This window comes from Dermacentor andersoni, chromosome 1 (genome assembly GCF_023375885.2).
Source record: "Dermacentor andersoni chromosome 1, qqDerAnde1_hic_scaffold, whole genome shotgun sequence".
In the NCBI taxonomy this organism is placed as follows: domain Eukaryota; kingdom Metazoa; phylum Arthropoda; class Arachnida; order Ixodida; family Ixodidae; genus Dermacentor; species Dermacentor andersoni.
In genome coordinates this window covers 219,444,447-219,467,085 of record NC_092814.1, presented here as the reverse complement: position 1 = coordinate 219,467,085, position 22,639 = coordinate 219,444,447, and the positions used below count along the sequence as shown (strand labels likewise).

General features: G+C 44.9%; 1 protein-coding gene across 3 annotated transcripts in view; it reads right to left on the bottom strand.

The window, feature by feature from the left end:
• Nucleotides 1-22,639, bottom strand: part of alpha-Spec (alpha spectrin) — a 185,931-nt gene that overhangs the window by 128,529 nt on the left and 34,763 nt on the right. For all 3 annotated transcript variants that reach the window (XM_050195776.2, XM_050195775.3, XM_050195777.3), the window contains exons 4-11: nucleotides 18,944-19,084; nucleotides 17,894-17,977; nucleotides 17,676-17,780; nucleotides 10,232-10,323; nucleotides 8,224-8,368; nucleotides 4,539-4,655; nucleotides 3,492-3,665; nucleotides 3,295-3,396 (exon numbers count right to left, since the gene is read on the bottom strand). In XM_050195776.2, coding sequence (XP_050051733.1) covers nucleotides 3,295-3,396; nucleotides 3,492-3,665; nucleotides 4,539-4,655; nucleotides 8,224-8,368; nucleotides 10,232-10,323; nucleotides 17,676-17,780; nucleotides 17,894-17,977; nucleotides 18,944-19,084 — 960 coding nt within the window. The remainder of the gene's footprint in view (nucleotides 1-3,294; nucleotides 3,397-3,491; nucleotides 3,666-4,538; nucleotides 4,656-8,223; nucleotides 8,369-10,231; nucleotides 10,324-17,675; nucleotides 17,781-17,893; nucleotides 17,978-18,943; nucleotides 19,085-22,639) is intronic.

The following is a 22,639-nucleotide window of genomic DNA, read 5'->3' as shown; positions in this document are numbered from 1 at the left end:
TGTAAGTCTACCCCTTTTTTTAAATTTGAAAGTCTGAAGTTGGGGGGTCGACTTACAATCGAAACCGAAACATGGCCCCACCAAAAAAAAAAAAGCGGTACCAACGGGAGCTACAACGTAGTTACAATTTTATGTTTGCTCTATGGCCCTACCCGTATCTTTTTGCTATCCCGCGTGTTTGTTCGCTTTTCGGAAGGGTTTTTCAACATTTTTGAGAGTCTTGCAGTGCATGCAACATTCTTGGGGGGGTGTCGATAGTTGATGGAAGCGCCGCTGTTCCCATTTGCGGCGGCACCCTCAGAACGGCGGCGCTTGCGGGGAGTATCGGTAGTTCATGGAAGAGCAGACACCGCTCGCGGGTTTCTCTTTCTCTGCTTAAAGCACGACCGGCTTTATTACTAGTCGGTCGTGGTTTAAAGGCATTGGTATTGGTTTGACGGGTTCCACTTGACTGCCGGCTATGTGCTACTTCTATGCTTCCCCAGTCGTCATGAGTGCTCCAGGCCCACTAATCGTTCGGCACTCGTTCACAGTAGCGTTCAAGAGGGCTGCCATCCTTTACGCCGAAGAAACAAATCACTGCGCAGCGGGCCGCAATTTCGATGTTTCTAAACGGGTGGTGCGAGAGTGGCGACTGCAGCGAAGCGAAATGTGCGACGGCAAGTGAGAAATTTCCTACGTGCCGAAGTCTGGACGCTTTCCGGAGCTGTAGGCTAAGCTTGCGGCGTACGTGGCTGAAATGCGTGATCGGTCCCTGCCAGTGAAGTGCGATGTGGTCATGAAACAAGCCCGGACCTTCGCCTTAATTTTAAGGTTCTGCTCCACCGTGAGTAAAACGAGTGGCTGGCGGCAGAAGACTGCGAATTTACGCCAACCGGACCTGTCAAAAGAGCCTTCCTGACGGCTGCGTGTGGCTGGGTGCATTTGGCGTGGGCTGCTGTTCTGCAATATGTCCTGGTGCGGTCGTTTGCCAAATTTGAAATTTCGCTGGACCACGACGCGCTGTGGGACCGCAGCAACGATGACGATGGCAGCACTAGTGAAGACGAGTAGTCCAGTGACCATGTCAGCTACTAATAAATTTTCGTTATCGAATGCGCCCTCGGGTATGCTCTCTGATTTTTTTTTTTTTTCCGGTCAAGCGATATGGGGGGGGTCGACTTACATTCGAGTCGACTTACAATCGTGTAAATACGGTAACTACAGCATGGCTGTTCGATCGTGGGACTGGCAAAGGACCAAATTGGGAGTGTGAATATCACGTGGAGAAAAACAAAATCAAAATTTTCAAGAGCAAAGTTAGGGGTACGTTTATTACTCGAGTGTGTTCACTACACAAATTTATATGATTGTTTAGTTTTTCTTGAAAGAAAAGATAAACCAATGAAACAATAACTAAAAGGTGGAATAATTTTTTTACTGTTACATTGTGGCACCCAAGGTATACCCATTACAAAAAGCATCACTTTGCTATCATCATCATCATCATCATCAGTTACTGGCGCAAGATGTTGCAGTGCTTCCAATATACCAGTTACAAAAAAGAACCACTAGGCTATCATCATCATCTATTGCACGCGTGAGATGTTGCAGTGCTTTCAGTCACCATTTCACTTTGTACGTGTGCGTTCAGGCTGGTTCAGGTGTGTTGAGATCATTCGCGTGTTCGTCCGGAGAATGCCAAGCCACAGAGGCAATGCCAGCAACGTGCCCACAATGTCATGCGAGAGTTATTCAGAGGCCGACAACAGTTACCGAGCAATGCTGCTGGCTAAAGCGACCGAAGTTTTTTACACTACGTCAGACGCCAACGCATTCAATGGCTTCTAGTTAAGTGCAATAAATATTCGTTTACTGCACCTAAGCGGAGTGTTCGTTGAAAATTTTTTCTCTGCGGTAATTTGTGGCTCATTTGTGGACCGAATAAATATAGGTGCATCTTATATACCAGTGCGACTTGTATGCCAATCTTTTGCTTTGAAACTTGCAAGAAGTGGGGGTACAACTTCTACAGCGGTGCAATTCATAATCTAGAAACTATGGTAATATAGTACTTGCTCAAACCTTTGAAGCTCAATGCACATGAAATTTACCATGGCAATCGACAAACAGCAGAACCTCGTTGACACGTTCCCGTTACGCATGTTTTCCCGGCGCCAACGTTTGTAATTGAGAGCACACAAAATGACTCAATAAAATGGCACTCATTTTTTACTGGTTGCACTCATTTTTTACCAGAAAACAATTTTTCGCCACCAACATTCAGTTAAGTTGCCAAACTGCGATCGTATGATACATTTTCCGCCACTAGATCCCATGTACTGTTCTCGATCGTGCGAGGCACACACGATCGAGAAGAGTATATAGTAGCTGACCGCCACGGAAGCGTCACTGCAATACTCGGCCACCCTTCTGAGTGCGCAGCGATGTTTTTACGCGAGTTTCTCATTTCAGTACCAGCAGATCTCCGGGGTCATCACATGCGGCATTCACAGCTATCACCGCAAATCTTATTGCGATAAGCTTCTTTGCCTATCTGTTTCACAGAGCGTGATGCCGTCAGAAGTGTAGCACACGCCTTTAATAGGCGATAACCGAAATGCACCACCGTTGCCTGTTGCAGACTGCGACCATATACATTTTCTGGCCGCTAGATTCCATGTGAACAAGAGAAGGCACGAGGCACGTGTGATCGAGAACAGTATATAGCCAGCCGTCTCGCGTGAAAACTACGGTGCGCACATTTTCTTATTCTACTACCAGCAAATCCCCGTCTGGATCATCGCATGCTGCATTCACAGCTATCGCTGCCAACCCTGCTGCGATAAGCATCTTCACCCATCTGTCTTAGAGCGTGGTATGTAGTGCCATTGATAGCGTACTGCACGCTTTTAGTAGGCAATAATCCAAACGTTCCGTGGTTCCCTGCTGCAGGCAGTGCGATGTGGGCACCACATTTCGCTTCAGCGGCATCCGACACCGCCCACCAGTTCGATTTCGTTTCCCATCACCCACGCAATAGGAAAACAACAAAATGCGTCTCGGGCCACTGGACCCCATGAGCTCGACGTGCATCGGCATCTCGTGCCGCAACGATCTGCGTGACGCTTTGCATTACGTAGATGTGAACAGTAGTTGAGTCTGCCAATTTTTTAGTTACTTCAGATCATATGTCTTCCCAGTAAGTACGTTTTTTTTCCGCGTTTTTTTTCAAAACGTATGAATGAGGTTCTACTGTATATGAAACAAAAGCAGCAGCAATATGTGAACAGGGTAAAAAAATTTTTTACTTACCTTCTCTTTTACCTCATCAACTGCATAGTGTTTCTGGTCTAGCAGGATCTGTCCAGCTTCAGCAGTTGAACGGAAGCTGTCCTCTCTGGCATCAATTTCACCCTGCAGCCAGACAGCACATGGAACATTGACACGGGCAATGACACTCATCACCTGCTCTGCTTGAAAGGAGACTAAAATATTAAAAAACACAGCACCTTGTGCTCCTGGTGACGTTCCAACAAGGCTTCTGCACCAGCAACATCTTTAGCCAATTCATCTGCTGAAATAATGGCATTCATGTCATGAATCCATGACACAAGGTCTCTGAAATCTGCCAGGAAACGGTGCAGCAGGTAAGACTCGTCCAGACGTCGCCGTCTTTCTTGGGCCTAGAAAAAATTTTTAACAATTCACGCACACATAGGGTGGCATAGGGTGGAGCAGGGTGGCACACTAGAAGTACAAAAGATCCACAAAACGTTGAATCTAATGAACATCAGAGGGGAAATTAAAATTTTTTCAAAACAGAGCACTCTAACCTGAAATGAATCTCACAATGATGGGACAGAACAGGCACACTGAGTAGTTTGTACTCAGTACGCCAATACAGAATGTGTGAGCAGAACTGCATACAGTATTACTAGTCTTGCGCTTCATTTGCAGTCAGTGTTTTGAGAATGAATCCTGAAACCTCCACAAATTGTTTTATCACAAACATCTGAACGGAGAACAATGGTGTAAAACTGTCCCATGTTTCAGCCAGAAAAACATTACAATGATAGAAAGCATCCAGCTTACAACAGATCTAAGCACTGCATTTATCAACAATTAACAGTCCAAATTCTGCCTTTTCTCACCTCATTCAAATTGAATTAAAAATCATTTCTAGGTTTTAGTTTCTTGCGCGATTTAGTTCATAAATTTTTACCGAGAATATACTACTCACCACGGCTATTCTAGGAACTTGTGAAGCAATGTTGAGTGCTGAAGCTTAGAAATTTAGTCTTAACAAAATATGTGACCAAGTGAAATTTTTGCAGCAAGTACGAGTTCACAATAGCAAGATTTTACTGTACAAAGCTTCATTGTACTATACTTTGTCTAAAGCAAGTAGGTCATGTTGCTACTTCGCAAAAAGCAGCAAAGCATGTTACACTTTGACTCCTATTTACTAGCAGTTAAGCACAAATTCTAAAGGCATGTAGAACAAGTTAACAGGCAAACAGCACTGTTTTAGTGAGCAATGCAGAGATTGTACTTGCCTTTCTCTTGAGCATCTCCCAAGTGGCCATGATTTCAGCGTGTTTTCCCCTGATCTGATTCCCATGGTCACTGTGGATGCTGCAGAGCCTGTCAGCTTCTTGGCCCAAGGTCATCACCTATAATAAATGTAATACCACTTGCACCAGCCACTTCGAAGTAACTGATGTGAAAAACAGAAGTGTGTGTGTTCCAGTACAGTCAACGACAGATATTTTGGACATACCCGACGCCTTTGCGACATTGCAACGTAACCCCCCATAGAGCTAATGTATAAGAAAGTCTGAAATTTCGTATGCCAAAACCCTTCGCTGTCCAATTTTCTGGACTTTTTGCGATGACCACAGATCCAAAATGGCATTAATCGAAGCCATCAGCACCGCCATTTTGATTATCTCGCAGCCTAGAACCAATGCTCTCGCACGCCAATCTGCTGTCAGTCGTAGCAGCCCGTGGAAATGCTAAGCCTAACTGCTTCGACGTTCGCTACTACGTTTCTTGCTGCTGTTTGGTGCAGCGTGTTTCACTGAAGGAATTTGCCACTGTCAGCAATGGCGCTGACTTTGCCGTTGTCACACTCGCTGATGGCTTTGAAGCTTGGAACACACAGCAAGGGTTAAGCGTTGCATAATGCAAGTTCCAAAAATTCAGCTTCACCACAATACAACAGCGTTACGCAGTGAAGCATACCAAGTTCAAAAAGGGACAGTCGCAGGACACAATAAATATTCCTTAATTACACACATGTGCATCCACCGTTTCCTGTCACAGTACAAGCACTGATATGCCTAATACAAAAAAAGCATGTTAGTTCGAATTCCACGAGGATACTAAGAAAATTTTAATTATAGAAAATTTGAACTAATGAAAGTCAGAAAGATATTGCTGGGTTAAGGTGCTTATGTAGTCCGACGTAGCGAGAGTGTGCACACACGCTACGTAATGTTTGAAAGGACAACAATGTCTATAGTTAGAAGCGCTGGCGTAGCCAACGTAAGCGGGCGGCCAACGTAACTGGACGTGGCCAACGCGGTCCGACATCGAGATGGCTCTTGCTCCATCCGTGCGTTCGTCGCCGACTGCGCTGACCCACAATGCATGTCGTGGAGAAAATAAGTGCCCACGCCGTTTCGTTGACGTAGGCAGACAGCCGTTCAAAGCAGCACGCTGGTTTGGAATCACTATGCGCATGCTTCGAAGAGAGCAGCCGACGGCGCGTTTGTCGAAGTCTAGAGGGGACAGCATTTCGGCTGGCACAGCGCAAACGGCATAGCGCCGAAAACGGACTAAAAACACGCCTTTGTGCCACCAACACTCGCCACAGGAACAAGAGCTAAGCTAATATCGATTCACGAAACACACTACAACCTGCTGTGACATTGATCTCCGTTGTACTTTCGTAGCTGCACCACCTGCAGGCTGCCGAGTTCCACTACAGTGCAGTCCACTTACAACGATACCACATATAACGATATATCGGTTATAACGATGGGTCGACATGAGAGTGTCATTTTATGCATTAGGTCTATGGGGAAAAAAACCATTTATAACGATAGGTTATTCACCGCATATCGGATATAACGATCAAAATTTTGCAGTCTGGACGGCGTTTTCCGCGCCAAATAATCGTAACGTTTGCGTTGCTTAGTTCCCTGAAACGAATGATGTCGAGACGAGGCGATGTTTACCTCCGTAAGTTCGTATCTGCCGCCATTACCGCGCAGCGCGTCTCGCCCCGCCCGCGCACGAGTAGGCTGCGCCACAAGATGGCGCTAGCTGCTTCATGCGCGTCGGCCACAGTCGCTCCGAAAGAGAGAGAAAGAAAAAAAAGAAGAGACAAGCAAAGCGGCGCGGTGGCGCCCGTCCCGCGTATCTCTCGCGATAGCAGGCTGACGCCACTGAAGCAGCGTGCAACCAACGGTTCAACCCAGTTCGAAGATGGCGCCGACAACGCGCAAAGCTGTGTCGCTTGACACGAAGATGGATATTTTGCAGGACTCTCGATGCGGCTTCAAGGTGAGCGCCCTCGTGAAGAAGTATGAGCTCGTCCAGTTAACGATATCAACCATCTTGAAAACCGGGAGCGCCGCGATTGTGAAGGCAGGAGCTATCAGCGGCCATTCCGATCAGCGGAAAAGGGGTTGGAGACCTTTGTACGCCGATGTTGAAGAGGCGCTTTACCAGTGGTTCATCACCAATTGCTTCAAGAAGGCGGGCTTTGTGCGTAAGGACGAACTTCCCCAACCCGCTGAGACCGACCCGGTGGAAGTCGCTGACATAACCGAGCTCTGGGAGCTCGTTCCTACTGGTGACACAGGTGGTGTGTCGAAGGAGGAGTTTTTGACTGCAGACAGTGCTGCCTCGTTCTGCGATGAGGTCACCGACGAGGCGATCGCCGACGATGTGCTGTCTCGACAGACGGCAAAGTTGTGCAACGGTAGCGACGGCATCAGCGACAGTGACAACGAGATCGACAGTGGCTCCTTGACCCCGACCACGATGTCCACGCAAAGTGCACTGTCGTCGATCGACTCCTTAATTGATTTTATGCATGCTAAAGGATTGCCGCCAGTGTTCGCGCAGCAGCTGGAATCCATGCACACCGCGGTTGTGAAGCTGAAGCTGCCGCAAAAGCAAGTGCAGATTTCGGACTATTTCGGCGCGCCTAATCCTTGACACGGTCATTGGCGCTAGAAATAAAGTTTGTTTTTCACGGCCTACTGTATACATCATCTATTCTTTAGAGCAAGTAGCAAATTCGAGTTCAGAGCTGCAAAGGTAAAGAGCGCAAACGCGTTTAATTTTTTTTTTTTTTTGATAACTGCAGTCCAGATATAGCGATCATCGGTTATAACGATCATATTTTTCGTCTTTCTCGATATCGTTATAAGTGGACTGCACTGTATACGTATAGGTGGCATCGTAAACACGCATCCCAGGGTTGCTTTTCCCTTAAAGTAATAGCTATGAATCTCAAAGGCTATGCGTTTTGGTACTGCAAGTGCCAATAAACATCAAAGCAGCTATGTTTCAGACATTACCTGGTGCCGCTTCACGGCAGAATGCCTCACAGAGAGAGCGAAGCCTCCAAGATGCAACACGAAAAAAAAAAAAAAAAAAAAAAATGCAGCGCCACGTCAGAGTTTTTATCTTGAAGGGCTTGAGAGAGGGAGAGAACAGACCTGTAACAGAGGCGTTGGCCATGCCTGGCCAGCTGCAAATGAGTCTCTGCAGTCAGGCCTAAACAAAGGGCCGCAGATGGAAAGAGCAAAGCTGCGTGGCGATGTTGCCATGTCGGCAACGTGCTCCGGCGCACTAGCGCTCACGGAGCTTGAATTACCGGTGACTGTGCAAATTTCAGTGTAAATTAGCGGGATGCATTACAAACTGCTTTCAATACAGTGTTGGACGGACCGCAGCAGCTACTCCGAATTATTTGACATTTCAAATCAACGAGTTGTGAATTAACGGGCTTTTACTCTATGTGTACGGGCAGGCCTTCAGAGCTATTCTGGATGTGCCTGAGGAGAGTTGAGCCTTTGGGGGCAGTAAAAGGCATGCATTCATTTTTTCAGATGCCCACTTTTTTAGACTTTTTTACAGCACCTAGAAAGTTCGAAAAATTGGATGTTGACTATTTACTACCATCCTATGATTTTTACTACAGAAAAGATGTGTCAACCATACCTTGTCTTCCAAGGCAGCAAGGTCTCTCTCGATGCCCTCATGCTTGCGCTGGAGAGTCTGCACGCTCACCAGGTCCCGGCCATAATCATCAGATGACAGCACTACATCTTTCTCAGTTATCCATGTAATTGTCTCGTCAGCATCTCTGCAAGCATCAACATTTGCACAATGAGAAACAATATCTAGAGATAAAGTGAAAGCACTCAAAAGTACTAATAGTATTTGCACCTCTTTCAGATGGAGATAAAGAAATGTTCCAAGAGCCATAGTAGGAGTGGTGCTAAATACATTATGAAAATTTGACAATACAGTAAACGATGGATACATCAACTCGAAGGGGATAGCAAAATAATTCAATGTATCAATAATTCAAAATGCAGTTAAACTTTGCTATAACAAAGTCATTAAAATCGGCAATTTGCTTCGTAATATCGAAATTTCGTTACTAAAATTCAAAATTTTATGCAAATAAGCACAGTTGCCGATGAATTTTTATTACATGGAAGAGGCCGCAAATTTCATATCAGGCAATCAGAAAAAGCAAATATGAATGAGAAAAAAATTATTTCGCTGAATTGTCGAGTAGGCGACGAAAGATACGGTTTCATGCGATGCAGACTATATCTTCACATTGGTAGTACAAAGTAAAGCTAGCCATGCTTTTCTGTCAACTCCACCCCTGCAGTTAATGGTGTCACTTGCAGCGGCGATCGAATGCTTCGTCTGCCTCTCGCTTGAATGTGTCTCCAAAACTCGAGATTACACAACCTGAAGCATTAAACACACAGGAAGACAGTTCAAATCTAAGTCAATGTAAAAAATCAGCCCAAGTGGAGGCTGGGGTCAGAGTCGTTTTGACTGCACACGGAACCCTAAAACGGCGTTCACAGAAACTCTGCAAGACAAACCTGGCAGTGCAAATATCTCCATTTCAGCATCGCATGGCCGGAGCCACTGAGTAAAAAATCGAGTGCCATCCATGCTTTCTTGTGGAATGTGCGTATCGGACCGGGAGGCCTTTTACATTCTTGAAGCAGCATGGCCCCCGATTTTTCCGATAACGATTAGCTGCAGGTAGTATGCGTCACTGCATGGCAATTAGTTGTGTAATGCAGGGAAGCATATTAATAAGGAAAGAACTGTGTTGCATTGAAGCTAACTAAAGCAAATCCATCATAATGGAGCGCAGATAAGACTTGCTACATGCACCTTGCTAAGTTTTCCTCATTGGTATGTACTGTCCTTCAACTCTGCCTTGTTTGACCCTATCTGTCAAAACGGTGTCGTCTTGTTGGCATTAATATTTCCGAAGGCAGTGATTGCAGTGTCATTATGGTGTTGGGCTGCTAAGCACGAGGTCTCGGGATTGAATACCGGTCCCGGGGGCCGCATTTCGATGGGGATGAAATGCGAAAACACCTGTGTACTTACGGTAGATTTAGGTGCATGTTAAGGAACCTCAGTTGGCCCATATTTCCAGAGTCTTCCACTAAGGTGTGCCTCATAATCAGATTGTGGTTTTGACACCTAAAACCCCATAATTTTTTTTTTTTTTTATGTGGCGGTGAACGGGAGGTCAACATACACGTAGCATAGTGCTATATTTTTGCATGGGATTTCCAAGGGCATCTTGCAACTGTTTCATACAGACAATAATTCGGTATATCCAGGACAGACTGCAAGATCTAACTGTTGCAACTTCTACAGTGGTGGCTCAACGGCTATGGTGCTTTGGTGTTGAGCATGATGTAGCGGGCTTGAGGGTTCACGGTGGATGCATCGCAATGTGGGCTGAATGCACAAACGCTTGCGAGTCATGCTTTGGGTGCACATTAACGATACCCCAGGTGGCCAAAATTATTCGAGAGCTCTCCACTAAAGCATTACTTATAGCACACTGTGCAGTTTTGGGACATTAAATCCCATAAATTTTACTGTACAACAGAAACATACAAATGAAAATTCCCTGTAGTATTTTTTCACAGTCGACATGAGACACTGCACTAACCTGTTGAAGCGCTGGATCTCGTGCGCGCCAAACAGCCTCTCCTGCCGCAGCAAAGTGAGGGACTTCAATTTATTCCAAGCCTCATTTAGCTCCTGGAAGCAATGGTAGAACATAAAGTTTTAATACAAAAAGTGCATTGCACTTTGCAACTGATAGAACCTGGTACTGCTGGAGGCACAAGATATTCAAGAGCTGTGAAAGTTGTAGAAAAGCTATTGAATAATAATAATATTAATAGAAATAAACCATGACAATCTTAAGAATAACCCAGCGAATTAGTATGTTGTCTACAAGTAGTGACATACCCACTGCAAAGTTATATGTTCACAATTAAAAGCTGTATTCAAGAATTCTAATGTTGCATGTAATCTTACACATGACAGCCATTCTCCAAAAAGAAGTCTTCCTACATGGCTCCATGGAGTACAGCTACACAGTTGCTTTCTTATGACAAAGACAAATGTTATGTATCAACAGTAGATTTGTTTAAAGTACAGAAGATGTAATTTTGCACAGTACTGTAAAAATGTATAAACACTGCATGCTTACCAGGCACGTACCCAGGCTTTTTTTTTTTTTTTAGGGGGGCAACACAAGGTAACTTTTCTATGCGAATGAGGGGGGGGAGGTACCTTTACCAATGCAAATAATTCTCACTGTTCACCATAAAGATGCATAAACACATAAAAGAGAAATGAAATAAGGTGTATCTCACAGGTACGCCTGTGAGATGCGCGTCTCCTTTACTTGTCAAACAAGGAACCATATCAAATAGACTCGTGCAGGAAAGAAGAGCAAGAACACTGCCAAGAACAAGTAAACAAGCGAAAGTGTAAAAAAATATTTATAGTAGCATTTCTTGAATTAGCTCTGGAAGAATTAGACAAATATATATTTGTGGAACAATCACAGTTCTTTTGGGTCCCTAGTTTACTGCTCTACCAAGTGCCAAAACCAACTCGTATTGTTATTAGGGAAGTTGTGTAACCATGCGTGGCCGCAAGTCCCGTACAACTGTGTAGAGCGCAGGACGCCGCAGTTCTAGACATACTGTGCCCAGCGCGGAAGGTCAGAGAAACACCCAAATAAGCACAGCAGGGAAGTGGCTACGTCAGGCGGCTAGTCTGATAACTGTAGAAGGGTCATTCAAAACACACAGAATTATTCTCCACTTCCAGCAGCGTTTTCTCCACTTCCTTTTACAGCGAAGCTCTTTATGCGGACCCTGTGCCGTCTTTGCCAGACTTCGCTAAAACGGGGCCACGTGATCTAGCGGAAGAGGAAAGAAAGAGGTTAACAGGGGGAAAGGGGTAGGAGTGACCCCTTTCCGCCCACGAGAATGCTATCTTATATGCGAATCTTATATGGTTGTCACACGGTGAATTTTCGAAATTTTCGACGATCAAGCCATATCAAACCGAACCACCCTGCCGCGAAAGAAACATGTTATGCTGGCAGTTTGCGGCCAACGAACAGTGCCCAGCGATTGAAATGCAATAATAGGAGCGCGTGGGTGCCGGCACTTCTTGCACCAGCAAGAAGTGTCTGCGACATCGAAGATCTTGGCTGGCACCCATGCATTTCTATGGGCCCAGACTTTTGTTATTTCAATCCTAAAATTGGCCTTCACCGGACAATCCAAACTTGACTAGTCAGCATGAATGTGCCTGACCCATATAGTAACTAGTATATGGAAGTTGGAATCAGTTGTCACAGATCGCAGGGAGAGGCATTCGTCCTGCAGTGGACATAAAATAGCCTGATGATGAATAGTGGCAGTATGTATGAATGAATGTGATGTTTAATGGCGCAAGGGCCAGGTATGGCCAAAGAGCACCATGTCCGAGGTAATGAGTTCGCTGTGTAGTTACGAGTTCTATGAAATTGACGTGACGTGGCTGTAAAGGGGCCTTAAATATGGTCACTCTAAGGTGCGTAAAATCTATGTGTAATAAGATTATGGTGATGACAAATGACGTGTACTATGAGCATTAAGATGCATTGCAAAAGAATTATACAATATTAAAAAAAATGTCAGATGCTAAAATTGACTAGAGCACTATTGCCTCATTAGAGCCCTTCAGACAAAAGGGTCTGGAGGCATGTGCTATATAATACTGCTATCGCAGCGGCATCCTCTGAAGAGAGGAAGCACTACGAATGTAAGGGACTAATAACATGTAGGACAACATCATTCAAGAAACCGAGGACTGCATTGTTGTTAAAAAGCGGTTCTTTACCAAGAAACATAGCCGGATGAAGTGGGACACAATAGCGGTATGCCAGAGGAAAATGTTTCTATCAGCTTCAGCTTTCCGACACTCCAGTAGAACGTGGAGGACGGGTCAGCCTCTCTCCGCATCTACCGAAGCTTGGAGGTTCATTTCCAGTAAGTAGAAAATTATGGGTCCCAAATGTGTGTCCTATTATGAGACGACAGAATAGGACATCTGTTCGCCGTGATTTTGTTGTGGAGGGCCAAAAACCTAACTGTGGCTTAATCAAGTGGAGCTTATTTGTTTCACTGTCCCACAAGCGTTGCCAATGGCTTCGCAGTTTCATTTGCAAAAGAAAGGCTTAAGATCTGTGGTAGAAAAAGCAGCGGTAGGATTAATAGCTTGCGATGTAATTGATGTGGCCATTTGGTCTGCCACCACATTACCCTCTATGCATCTATGGCCAGGAACCCAGCATATTGTCACATGTCTACGAGATGAATCAATATTGCACAACTAGGAGTAAAGTTCAATGAAAACAGGATTTTTGTGTTTCCTTAAGGGCACCAGTGCTTTAACAACACTTAACGAGACCATGAATATTATTGTGTTCTGTAGTTTTAATTTCTTTATCTGTTTAACCGCAAACAGTACCACATAGGCTTCTGCAGTAAAGATACTTCTATGAGGGTTCAATACACCCGATTCAGAGAAAGAGGGACCAACAGCCACATAAGACACGCCAGCATAAGACTGATGCATCGGTGTAGAATTCAGGACAATACTTCGACTGGATTTCATGGAAATGCATTCTAATTTTGAGCTGTGGGGCGCTATAACGTTAAACTATTCCAAACCTTTCTATTCCAATTCTGCAATCAGCCCACCACGATTGGTCACAAAAGTGACCTCCTATGAACGAGGTGAGCATTTGATTGGTTTGTTCAGACAACCCTGCGGGTGTCCGCCCGATGCTTGCGTCGCGGTTACGCAAGTTTGACGTCAGGAGATTGGAATAAAAACATATTGGAATAGTTTTACGTTATATGGCCCCTGGTGTGTATTTTGTAACTCTTACGAAAGATATATCACACTATCACTTGCAACTCCCAAGGCGGTAGCTGCTTGCTGGAGGCATTAGGCGATGCTCGAGAAGTGGGACTTCTATTTCTTCGCTCAGCTCTCTCACACGCAGTGAGAAAGGCTGTTCCACAGAGGATCGATTGTGAAAAACTGTAGCATATGAGATATCATTAATTGTAGCACAACAAGAGTGTTCGTGATTGCAGTAAAATTTAGAAAGTATGTGAAACTAGTGTATGTTCTTTGCAGGTTAAGTGACCACTCATTTGATTTTATGTACAGACTTTCAATAGGACTTGTTCTGAAGGCACCAGTGACCAGATGGATACCTAGATGGTTGACGGGATCTAGAATCATTAATGCACTTGGTGTGGCAGAGTGATATGCCATAGAACCGTAATCCAGTCGTGATTGGATGAGGCTCCTGTAGAGGTTCATTAAGCACCTTCTGTCACTGCCCCATGTTGTGTGTGATAAAATTTTCAGCAAGTTCATTGTCTTCAAACATTTTGCCTTGAGATATTTTATCTGTGGTATGAAAGTCAATTTCGCATCAAGTATTATGCCTAAAAACTTGTGTTTTTTGTGCACAGGTATTTCATCTCCATACAGCTCTAAGCTTGGATCTGGAACCATGCCTCTTCTTTTTGAAAAAAAAAAAAAACACATGAACTTTTGTGGGGGTTAACTTTAAAACCATTTTCGTCTGCCCACTTAGATACGTGAAAGGAACCTTGCCCAGCTTTCTCTCTTCGCCTGACGTTGTATCCGCCTTCCCTACGATTATGTGTTTAAATTCAATTATGTTTTCTGTATTCGGTGATCTACACAATATGCCCCATGCCTTATTCTGCCTTTTTCACGTATCTCTACAGTCTTCATTCCACCAGGCAACACGTCCTTTGAAAACCGAAAAATCACGAAAATGTCGATGTTTTGAAAACCACATATTCAAACAGTATGTCTTAAAAACAACCATTTCTGTAAATATCGATGTCTAATTCATCGCTAAACCATTTCAAATAAAGTTTATGCGAACCGTGGCAGCGCTCGAGTGGCGAGTGAGCGCTCAAAATGCCTCTACTTGGTGCGAACTCCATTTCTCCACTGCTCCCCCGAGCGCCACCATTTTGGTGTTTTGTTCGTGCATTCTTGTGGTCTTTTCCCTTGCCACCCGCGGCGGTGGCGGCACCGCGGGAGAGGCATAAACCACTCATGATTGGAAGGTTCGCGAGAGCTTTCAAGTTTCCCACGGCTGAGACGCGAAGCTGAGATTGGGCGAAGTGCGCGCTCCTCAAGCACGCGGGGAGCCCACGACTGCCATTCACTGCTGCGTGCGATGACGTAGTGGTCTCCTGCATAATGCGTCCGGCCATCATCTGCTTCGGCTCCTCCATCGCCGGCGCCCTTTGTGTGTTCCACTTGCCATCATCTATCTTTGCAGCAGTTCGCATATCTTCCAAGTTTCTACCGCCTTTATGAGACGATTTTCAAACATCTTTACGAGACGGTTGTTGTGTTTAGCCTGCCGATTGTTGTCAGTCTGCGACAATGTGCCCAAAGAAACTAAAGACACTACACGCATTCAGGGCAAGTAAGCGTTCTATGAAGCTCGCCCGCATGGTGAAGCTCGTCACTCGCCCGCACGCCGACGATCGCACCGATGGTTCCTGTGGGGCAACTTCTGCTTCATCTATGCAAGAGCGTGCTTGCGTCGACGCTTCTAGTAACGTGACTCCTGCTCCACCGGCGCAAGAATTTGTCGTGACGAGTGCGCCTAGTGTCTCATGCTCATTGACAGCAGCTTCCACATCCTCTCTTTCATCTGCCTCTGACAGTGCGATCGCGTCGTCCACTGTGCACTTGAAAACACGTTTCCGAACGTGTGAGGAGAAAGAGGCGGCAGATAAAAAACGTGCTGCTGTGCAACAAGGACTTGGCGCTATGTCAGCGACGGAGCGAAAATTTCAAGCAATGGAGCGCGATCCTAAAGCTGCCACCGCTACAAGTGAAAGCGAAAAATTTCCCCTTGTGCAAATGGATGCCCTAGGCGACCTGCAATCCTGGACCCCGTGCCAGCGATGCTTTGCGACTGGGATGAAGGTTCAAGGCAGCACCCAACTTGGACTGGCAACAAAGCTTGAGCTGCTATGTTTACATTGTGGAGTAGTTGCAAGCTCGTGGAGTTCAGCTCGTCAGGATGACTCAATGGCCTTTGACGTGAATATAACAACCATTGTGGCAACAAAACAGATAGGGAAGGGACAAACAGCCCTCAATGACTTTTGGGCAGCGATGAACGTGTCCCATCGTGGCCTGCATCATAAGACTTTTCGTAAGCACTTGAAGAAATTCAGGAAACCGCAGACGCAGTGCATGGACAAGTTCTATGCAGAATCTGCTTCTGCTGTGAGAACCACCTACAAGGAAATGGATCCATATTTCAGCAGGGATCAAGGGACCAAGAGCCTCAGTTAAAGACTAGAAATGGGGAAATTGTATTTGTTTATCTGATCTTTCCGAGTGAATGACGTGAAATCGTGGGAAGTTGGGTCTTTGACGTCCAAAGAACTGGAATACATCTTCGGTGTGCCCTCTTTTCTGAGGGCGATCAGGGAGAGAGGGGAAGGAACTTGCCATAGAGGAATGTAATTTTCGGCAATAACGCCAGCCACCCACTGTGGAGCCCTACAAGGGGACGCTACAGGGACTGTAAAAACATGTCCTGCAAACGCCACCTGTACGTTATCACTTTAACCAAATATGAAATAACCTAGGTTGGCTATTCACACAAGGTTAACCCTTGCTGCCTGGAAAAATTGGTAGGAAAGGGAAGCCAGGAGAAGACAGGAAAGATGGAAAGTGAGAGAAAGACACAGGTTGGAGGGGGAGAGAGAGAGAGACAGGAGAAGGCAATTGCCGATTTCCCCCGGGTGGGTCAGTCCGGGGGTGCAGTCTACGTGAAGCCGAGGCCAAAGGGATGTGTTGCCTCCGTTGAGGGGCCTTAAAGGTCCCGACACTTAACATCGGCTCAACCCCCAGTATCCCCTTTTCCCTGGACACGGCTAAGCCATGCACGTTTAAACGCAGGTAGGTCCAACCCTCATGCGCTCGGGTACGTGATGTCACAACATACCAAACGCCTGCTTACGCAGACGCCCCTGCGGGGTTAGTGGCAGTATGTCTAAGGAGCTTAGTAGACAGTGAATGTGTTGAACGCTTGTCATTTCCCATCAAAACGCCCATTTTCGGCCTGCCCAAGGAAGATTTTGAAGCGATAACGCTAGCTCGTGATGTCCGATTCTAGTATTTATCCGATTCTAACCTGCGCATTTTATTACCCAGAAAATCGCCTTCATGGTGCAATCAGGGACGAAACCGAATCGCATTGTAGCTTGTATGCTTTACTGCATAACACAGTCTTACTGCAGTGAAGCTGACTTAAACCGTGCAGCAAAGTTGACTTTAGGAAACCGGCCACCGTACAATACATATTTGCCCTTTCCCATTTTGCTTGCTAAAATATCGGGTACACATTAGATTTCTGCTTTCTTTAGCAACTTTAATGTCATCTCTACACGAGTTTTCTACTTTGGACACATAGACAGCAGACGTGCATTTGATTCGAGGGCATGTTAAAATCAGGCAAATACTGCCAAATGAACCCACGGTGCATTTTGGTGCTTTATCTGCACCTTGTTTAATTCGAACTGGCAGATAACTATCACTTTCGTTGGTTGTGCCAGGGTCGAATTAATAGAAGTCGACCATAGCACAATACTGTGTAATGAAGCTTGCTTCTAGTGCTTCAAATACCCACTCTAGTGGGACTTACATTAACATAATCTTACACATAAAGATGCCCTTCGGTCTTGATTTCACAGATCTCTGCTCAACTGTACACCCTTGGCAAGTAAAGTTTTTCACCAGTTCTTAAACAAAAACCATTGAAATCAAATACTTTATTGTCAGGCCACGTGACAGAGCCTAAACTAATTAATAGCTCACTGGAGCAAGTCTCAAAAGGAAGATGCATTAAATCTGAATAATAGACGAACAACTATAGTAACAAAAAGCTAACATCTCATAAAATCCATCTTTCACATTCCAAGTGCACGTAAAATCTGTCTGAGACACATTCTTACCTCTCGCCTTTTTCTGATCGTTTCTCGTTCGGGGTGGTCATCGTTGATCAGCTTCTCCGCCTGTTCGTTCACTTCAGTCACTCTGAACTCTTGGCTGGCCATGTCCTATGATAATTAAAGGAAATGCACATTTTGCATTGAGAAAATTAATATCACAAGGAAACATGTCATGAGAACTATAGACTGAAATGATTTGCAAGAAGAAACACACACAGCACCTTTTGGAATTCGTCAAACTTGCGTTGAAGGACTTCAACGTGCTCCAAGTCCTGACCGAACTCATCAGCCATCACGAACGTTTCCTGCACACACCCCAATCAGGTACAGAAGCAACAAGCAAATTCTGCAACAACAACTTGCCCTATTATGGTGCTCTTTATCTGCGAACAGAAATGCTTGTGGAGTGCAATAAGAATGGAGACAGGAAAGAAACACAGAAACAACATGGACTGGCACTTGCATGACTGCAAGTGCTGCTGAACTACAGCTACACTCCTAAGCAGAAGCAGTAACTATATGTTTAAATTGCCTTTTCAAGCCACTTCACATTTCTTAAGTGTTGGTGACATTCACTTTCACTCCAACTATCAGCAAGATTCAGCTTTACTGCTGTGAATAATTTCATTCCACCTATTTCATTCTTGAGAGTTAGGGCCAGGCTACACGTTTGCCAGCGTGCATTAATTTGCGCCTCTATGCCATGTGCATCTGTGAGCAATGTGAGATGGCTCATGAGCATAAGAGCGCGTACATGCGTGGACACCTGAGCCAGTAAGATACAAGTGCTTGTGCTAGCACATGCCAACCTGCGCATCTAAAGCCATGTGACCAACAGGCCAATTGCAACTGTCGGAGCATCTCCCCAGCAAGAAGGTTCACCAGGGCAATGCGAAGACTCGCCACAGTAGCTACGTAGCTGCAGTGTGGTGCAGACCAACGTTTTCCTTCATTGGCTGAATTTTTACATATGTGGAAGCACTTTTTCTTTATGCCAAGTTAAATAAAGAATTAATAAATTTAATGGGTCTGATAAACATTTAGAAGCCCTATATATTACAAGCTCAATATGAAACGATGTTGCTAAGGTGCCTAGCTAGAGTGAGCACGTACTGGCATTGTAGACATTAATTGCCATTCCTCGCAAGGCCCGGCAAGCGAATAGTGGTAAGCTGGCAAGCGTATGTGCTGTCTGGGCTTTAAATATTCAGGCTATCAGAAAAACAACCACTACAGGGGAATAGTGCAGCACACATTGTACACACACTCACCTTGTCGTTGATCCAGAACATGACCTCGTCACAATGGCGCAGAAACTGTACCAATACCAATGCTTGCTGCAGCTTCTGTCCCTTGTCTGCCAATTTTCTCAGGAGAAGCTCCCAGAGCCGATGAAGCTCATCAAGGCATTGCTAGCACATTGGGGAAAAAAAAAAAAACCAGTCATACACCTGCTCTTCCCATGACTTCTGTATTCGACAAAAAATTCTAGCCCAGCCCTTCACACTTTACCCAGCTCGCCACACCAGACAGCCTTGTTCTTTTTTGACATAATCCTTCCCGGACACAAAAGCTTTTTTGAAAGGGTAAATTAAACTGTGGGGTTTTACATGCCAAAACCACGATACAATTATGAGGCACGCATATTGGGCAACTCTGGATTAATTTTGACCATGTGGTTTTTTTTTAACATGTACTGAATGGATGGTACAAAGGAGCTTCTGCATTTTGCCCCAACTAAATGTGGTTACAGTAGCCGCAATTCGATCTCTAGGCTTTCAAGCTTGGCAGTGCAATGCCAAAGCCATTACGCCACCACAGTGGGTTTTTTAAAAATGGTAATCAACCTGCTTAGTCAATATACAATACTGTCACAAGCAATTGCGCCGAATATTCCTTTATGTGCAGCAGTCAGACTACAGTGTCATTCAAAATATTGCTACTTTTTCCTTGAACTACCTGAACTGAACCTTCCTTAAGAGTATAATCAAGCCTATTTGAACAATGTGGTGAATAATACTGCTCTATTCTGGGAGCGACTAAACAGCCTGATACAACATACCGGTATAAATAAAATGTAAATATAAAATTAAATTATGGGGTTTTACGTACCAAAACCACAATCTGATTATGAGGCACACTACTGTAGTGGGGGGCTCTGAAAATTTGGACCACCTGGGTTTCCTTAACGTGCACCAAAATCTAAGTACACTGGTGTTTTCGCATTTCGCCCCCATCAAAATGTGGCCGCCGTGGCCGGCATTCCATCCCACGACCTTGTGCTTAGCAGCCCAACACATATATAAAATGTCGATAGCATGCTTTTAACCACTGTTGTCGACAGCACAGACCTCTCCAATTTTTCAAAGGATCATTTTGTAGCCGTTTGAAAGTCTAGAAATTACAATTCAGCAAAGCCTGAAAAATTCGAAGTCAAATGAAGCAATAACATGCAAATAAGGCCAATTAAATTTGTTCTGGACATAATTGGACCCGTTTTAACTGCAATTTATAACCTAGCTCTAGAACAGTCGCTTTCCAAAGGAAATGCAGCTTGCAAAGGTGATAGCAACCCACAAAGCTGGCGACAAATCTGATGTAAATGATTTCAGACTGATTTCCATCTTACTGGTTTTTTCAAAGGACTGGGGATAAAATCATGCACAAGCAAATGTACACCTTTCTGTACTAATACCAGATTATTTCTAAAGCACAGTACAGCTTCCTGAAGGCCAAATCAACAGAACTGGCCTCATCAACACAAAAGGCGTTTATAAGTGTAGCTCTTAAGCGAAAGAGGCAGTTTTAGGCATATATCTAGATCTCAAAAACCATTTGAAAGCGTTCACCATACTGTACTCTTAGCTAAGCCCGAGCAACATAAAATATGTGGCCATGCAAATAGGTTCTTGTCCTACTATTTCCAGCATCAGTCTCAGTATTTAGCCGTAACAGTTTGAACTCGAAATATAAATTTATCTCTTACAGTGTGCCACAAGAGAACATTCTTGGGCCCCTACTCTTTATTGCTTATATGAATGATACTTTATCTACTGAGAACTTCAAATGAACTGCACACACCAACAATACTGGATTTATTTTCAGGGGCACAAATCTGAACCCTCAAATTTTGCAAATATTAGAATATTTCTAACTGGTACGAAAGAAACTGCTCAAGAATTAATGCCAAGAAAACAAGCCATCATCTCTCGCACTAAGCATAAGGCTTTAACTACTGAAAATGTGTACCTAAATGATGAGTGAATTATAATTTTGAGTAGTGGAAACCCTAGGAGCAATATTTTCAGAAAATTTACTTCGGAATGAACATATTGAGCTCGTTTGCAGTAAGCTAAACAAAATCACGGGAATATTACACAGACACCCGACATGTTTTGCCCACTATTGTGAAACAAACTGTGCATAGGTCCCTGTTTCTACCTACATTATTGTAACTTAGTACAGGCAACCAATTCAAACAGAAACATCAATAAATTGAAGATACCATATTTACTCGCATACTTTCTCCCTTGTTTTCGTGATTTTAGAGCTCCAAAACAGGGGTGCGCAAATTACGCGGAGCTTTTGCGAACACACCCGAAATAACAAGCAATATGTAGTAACGCACGCGGTATATACATTAAAAAGAAAATAAATTATAGCACGAACGAAGGGTACTTGTTTACTTAACAGAATTAGCATGTACTTTAACCAGCCAGATCCGGTCATGCACGGTCTAGTTGGTACCGCTGGTCAAGAGGTCCGATTGGGAATCGTCACCGCCCTCCCAAAGCGCATTGTCCTCGGTTCTGTCGAGCGTGTTTGACAGCCTCATCTTCTTGCAGCTCTTCTCGACAATACTGGGAGAAACCAGGTCCCACGCTGCGAGTATCCACTCACAGACCGTCTCTAGTGGCAGTCTCTTTATTCTGCCAGTGCGAGTGAGCCCATGCTCTCCACTGGCCATCCATTCAACGTACAACTTGTGCACGTAGTCCTTGAAGGGTGTGTTTATGGAGACATCCAAGGGCTGCAGAACAGATGTTAGTCCGCCCGCAATAATAGCCAGGTTGGTCCTCACGTCCCGCAACTTCTCTTTTACACTGTCCACGAGAGGGCCTTTGAAACTGTCGAGCACCAACAGCGATGGCAGTTGCAGTAAGGCCCCTGGTCGCTTACCCCAGACAGTGTCGAGCCAGTCGTTCATAAGCTCTTCATTCATGCAGCCTTTTTCTTGGGTGCAGATGTGAATACGGTTTTCAACTTTCGATTTGGGCAATGTCTTCCGCTTGAAGATCACGAATGGCGGTAGTTTTGGGCCATCAGCTGTCACAGCAAGCATAACCATGCAGCATTGCTTTTCAAACCGGTTGTTTTTATAGGAACGGATGACACGCCTTTCTCGCTCACTGTTGCATTAGGTGGCATATCAAAGGTCAACACAAGTGAACAGCGAAAATAAGATTGGCTGATGACGAAACCGAAACTTCCAAAATCAACCAAAGATGCGCTGCAGCGTGGACGTAGAGAACAAGGGGCAACAAGGGGTAAAGTTGGCGCGACTGGCCCTCGCACGTCTCCGATGCAGAAAATAGTCCTGCATTCTCATGGCGGGAGAGAAGGGGAGATAGAGGGAGGCAAACACTAGAGCAGTTCCGACACCCCGTGAACAGGTTTGCATGTTCGGGTACGGTCCCTAGAATATAATATTCTAGGGACTGTAGTTCGGGGGCTTCCGGAGAAAAGAACGAAGTCCTCGGAAGAAGGGACTTCACACTCGCAACCTGTCTTGTATATAACTGCGCTTGCCTGCACGGCGAGGAGCACGGCCGCCCAAACTCTCTCCGTGCGCGCCGACAAGCTGGCTCAGGCGAGACGCAAAATATGCGAGTAAATTTTTTTTTAAAGCTGGCTAAATATTAGGGGCGCGCAAATTATGCCGGTAAATACAGTATGTCAATAACATG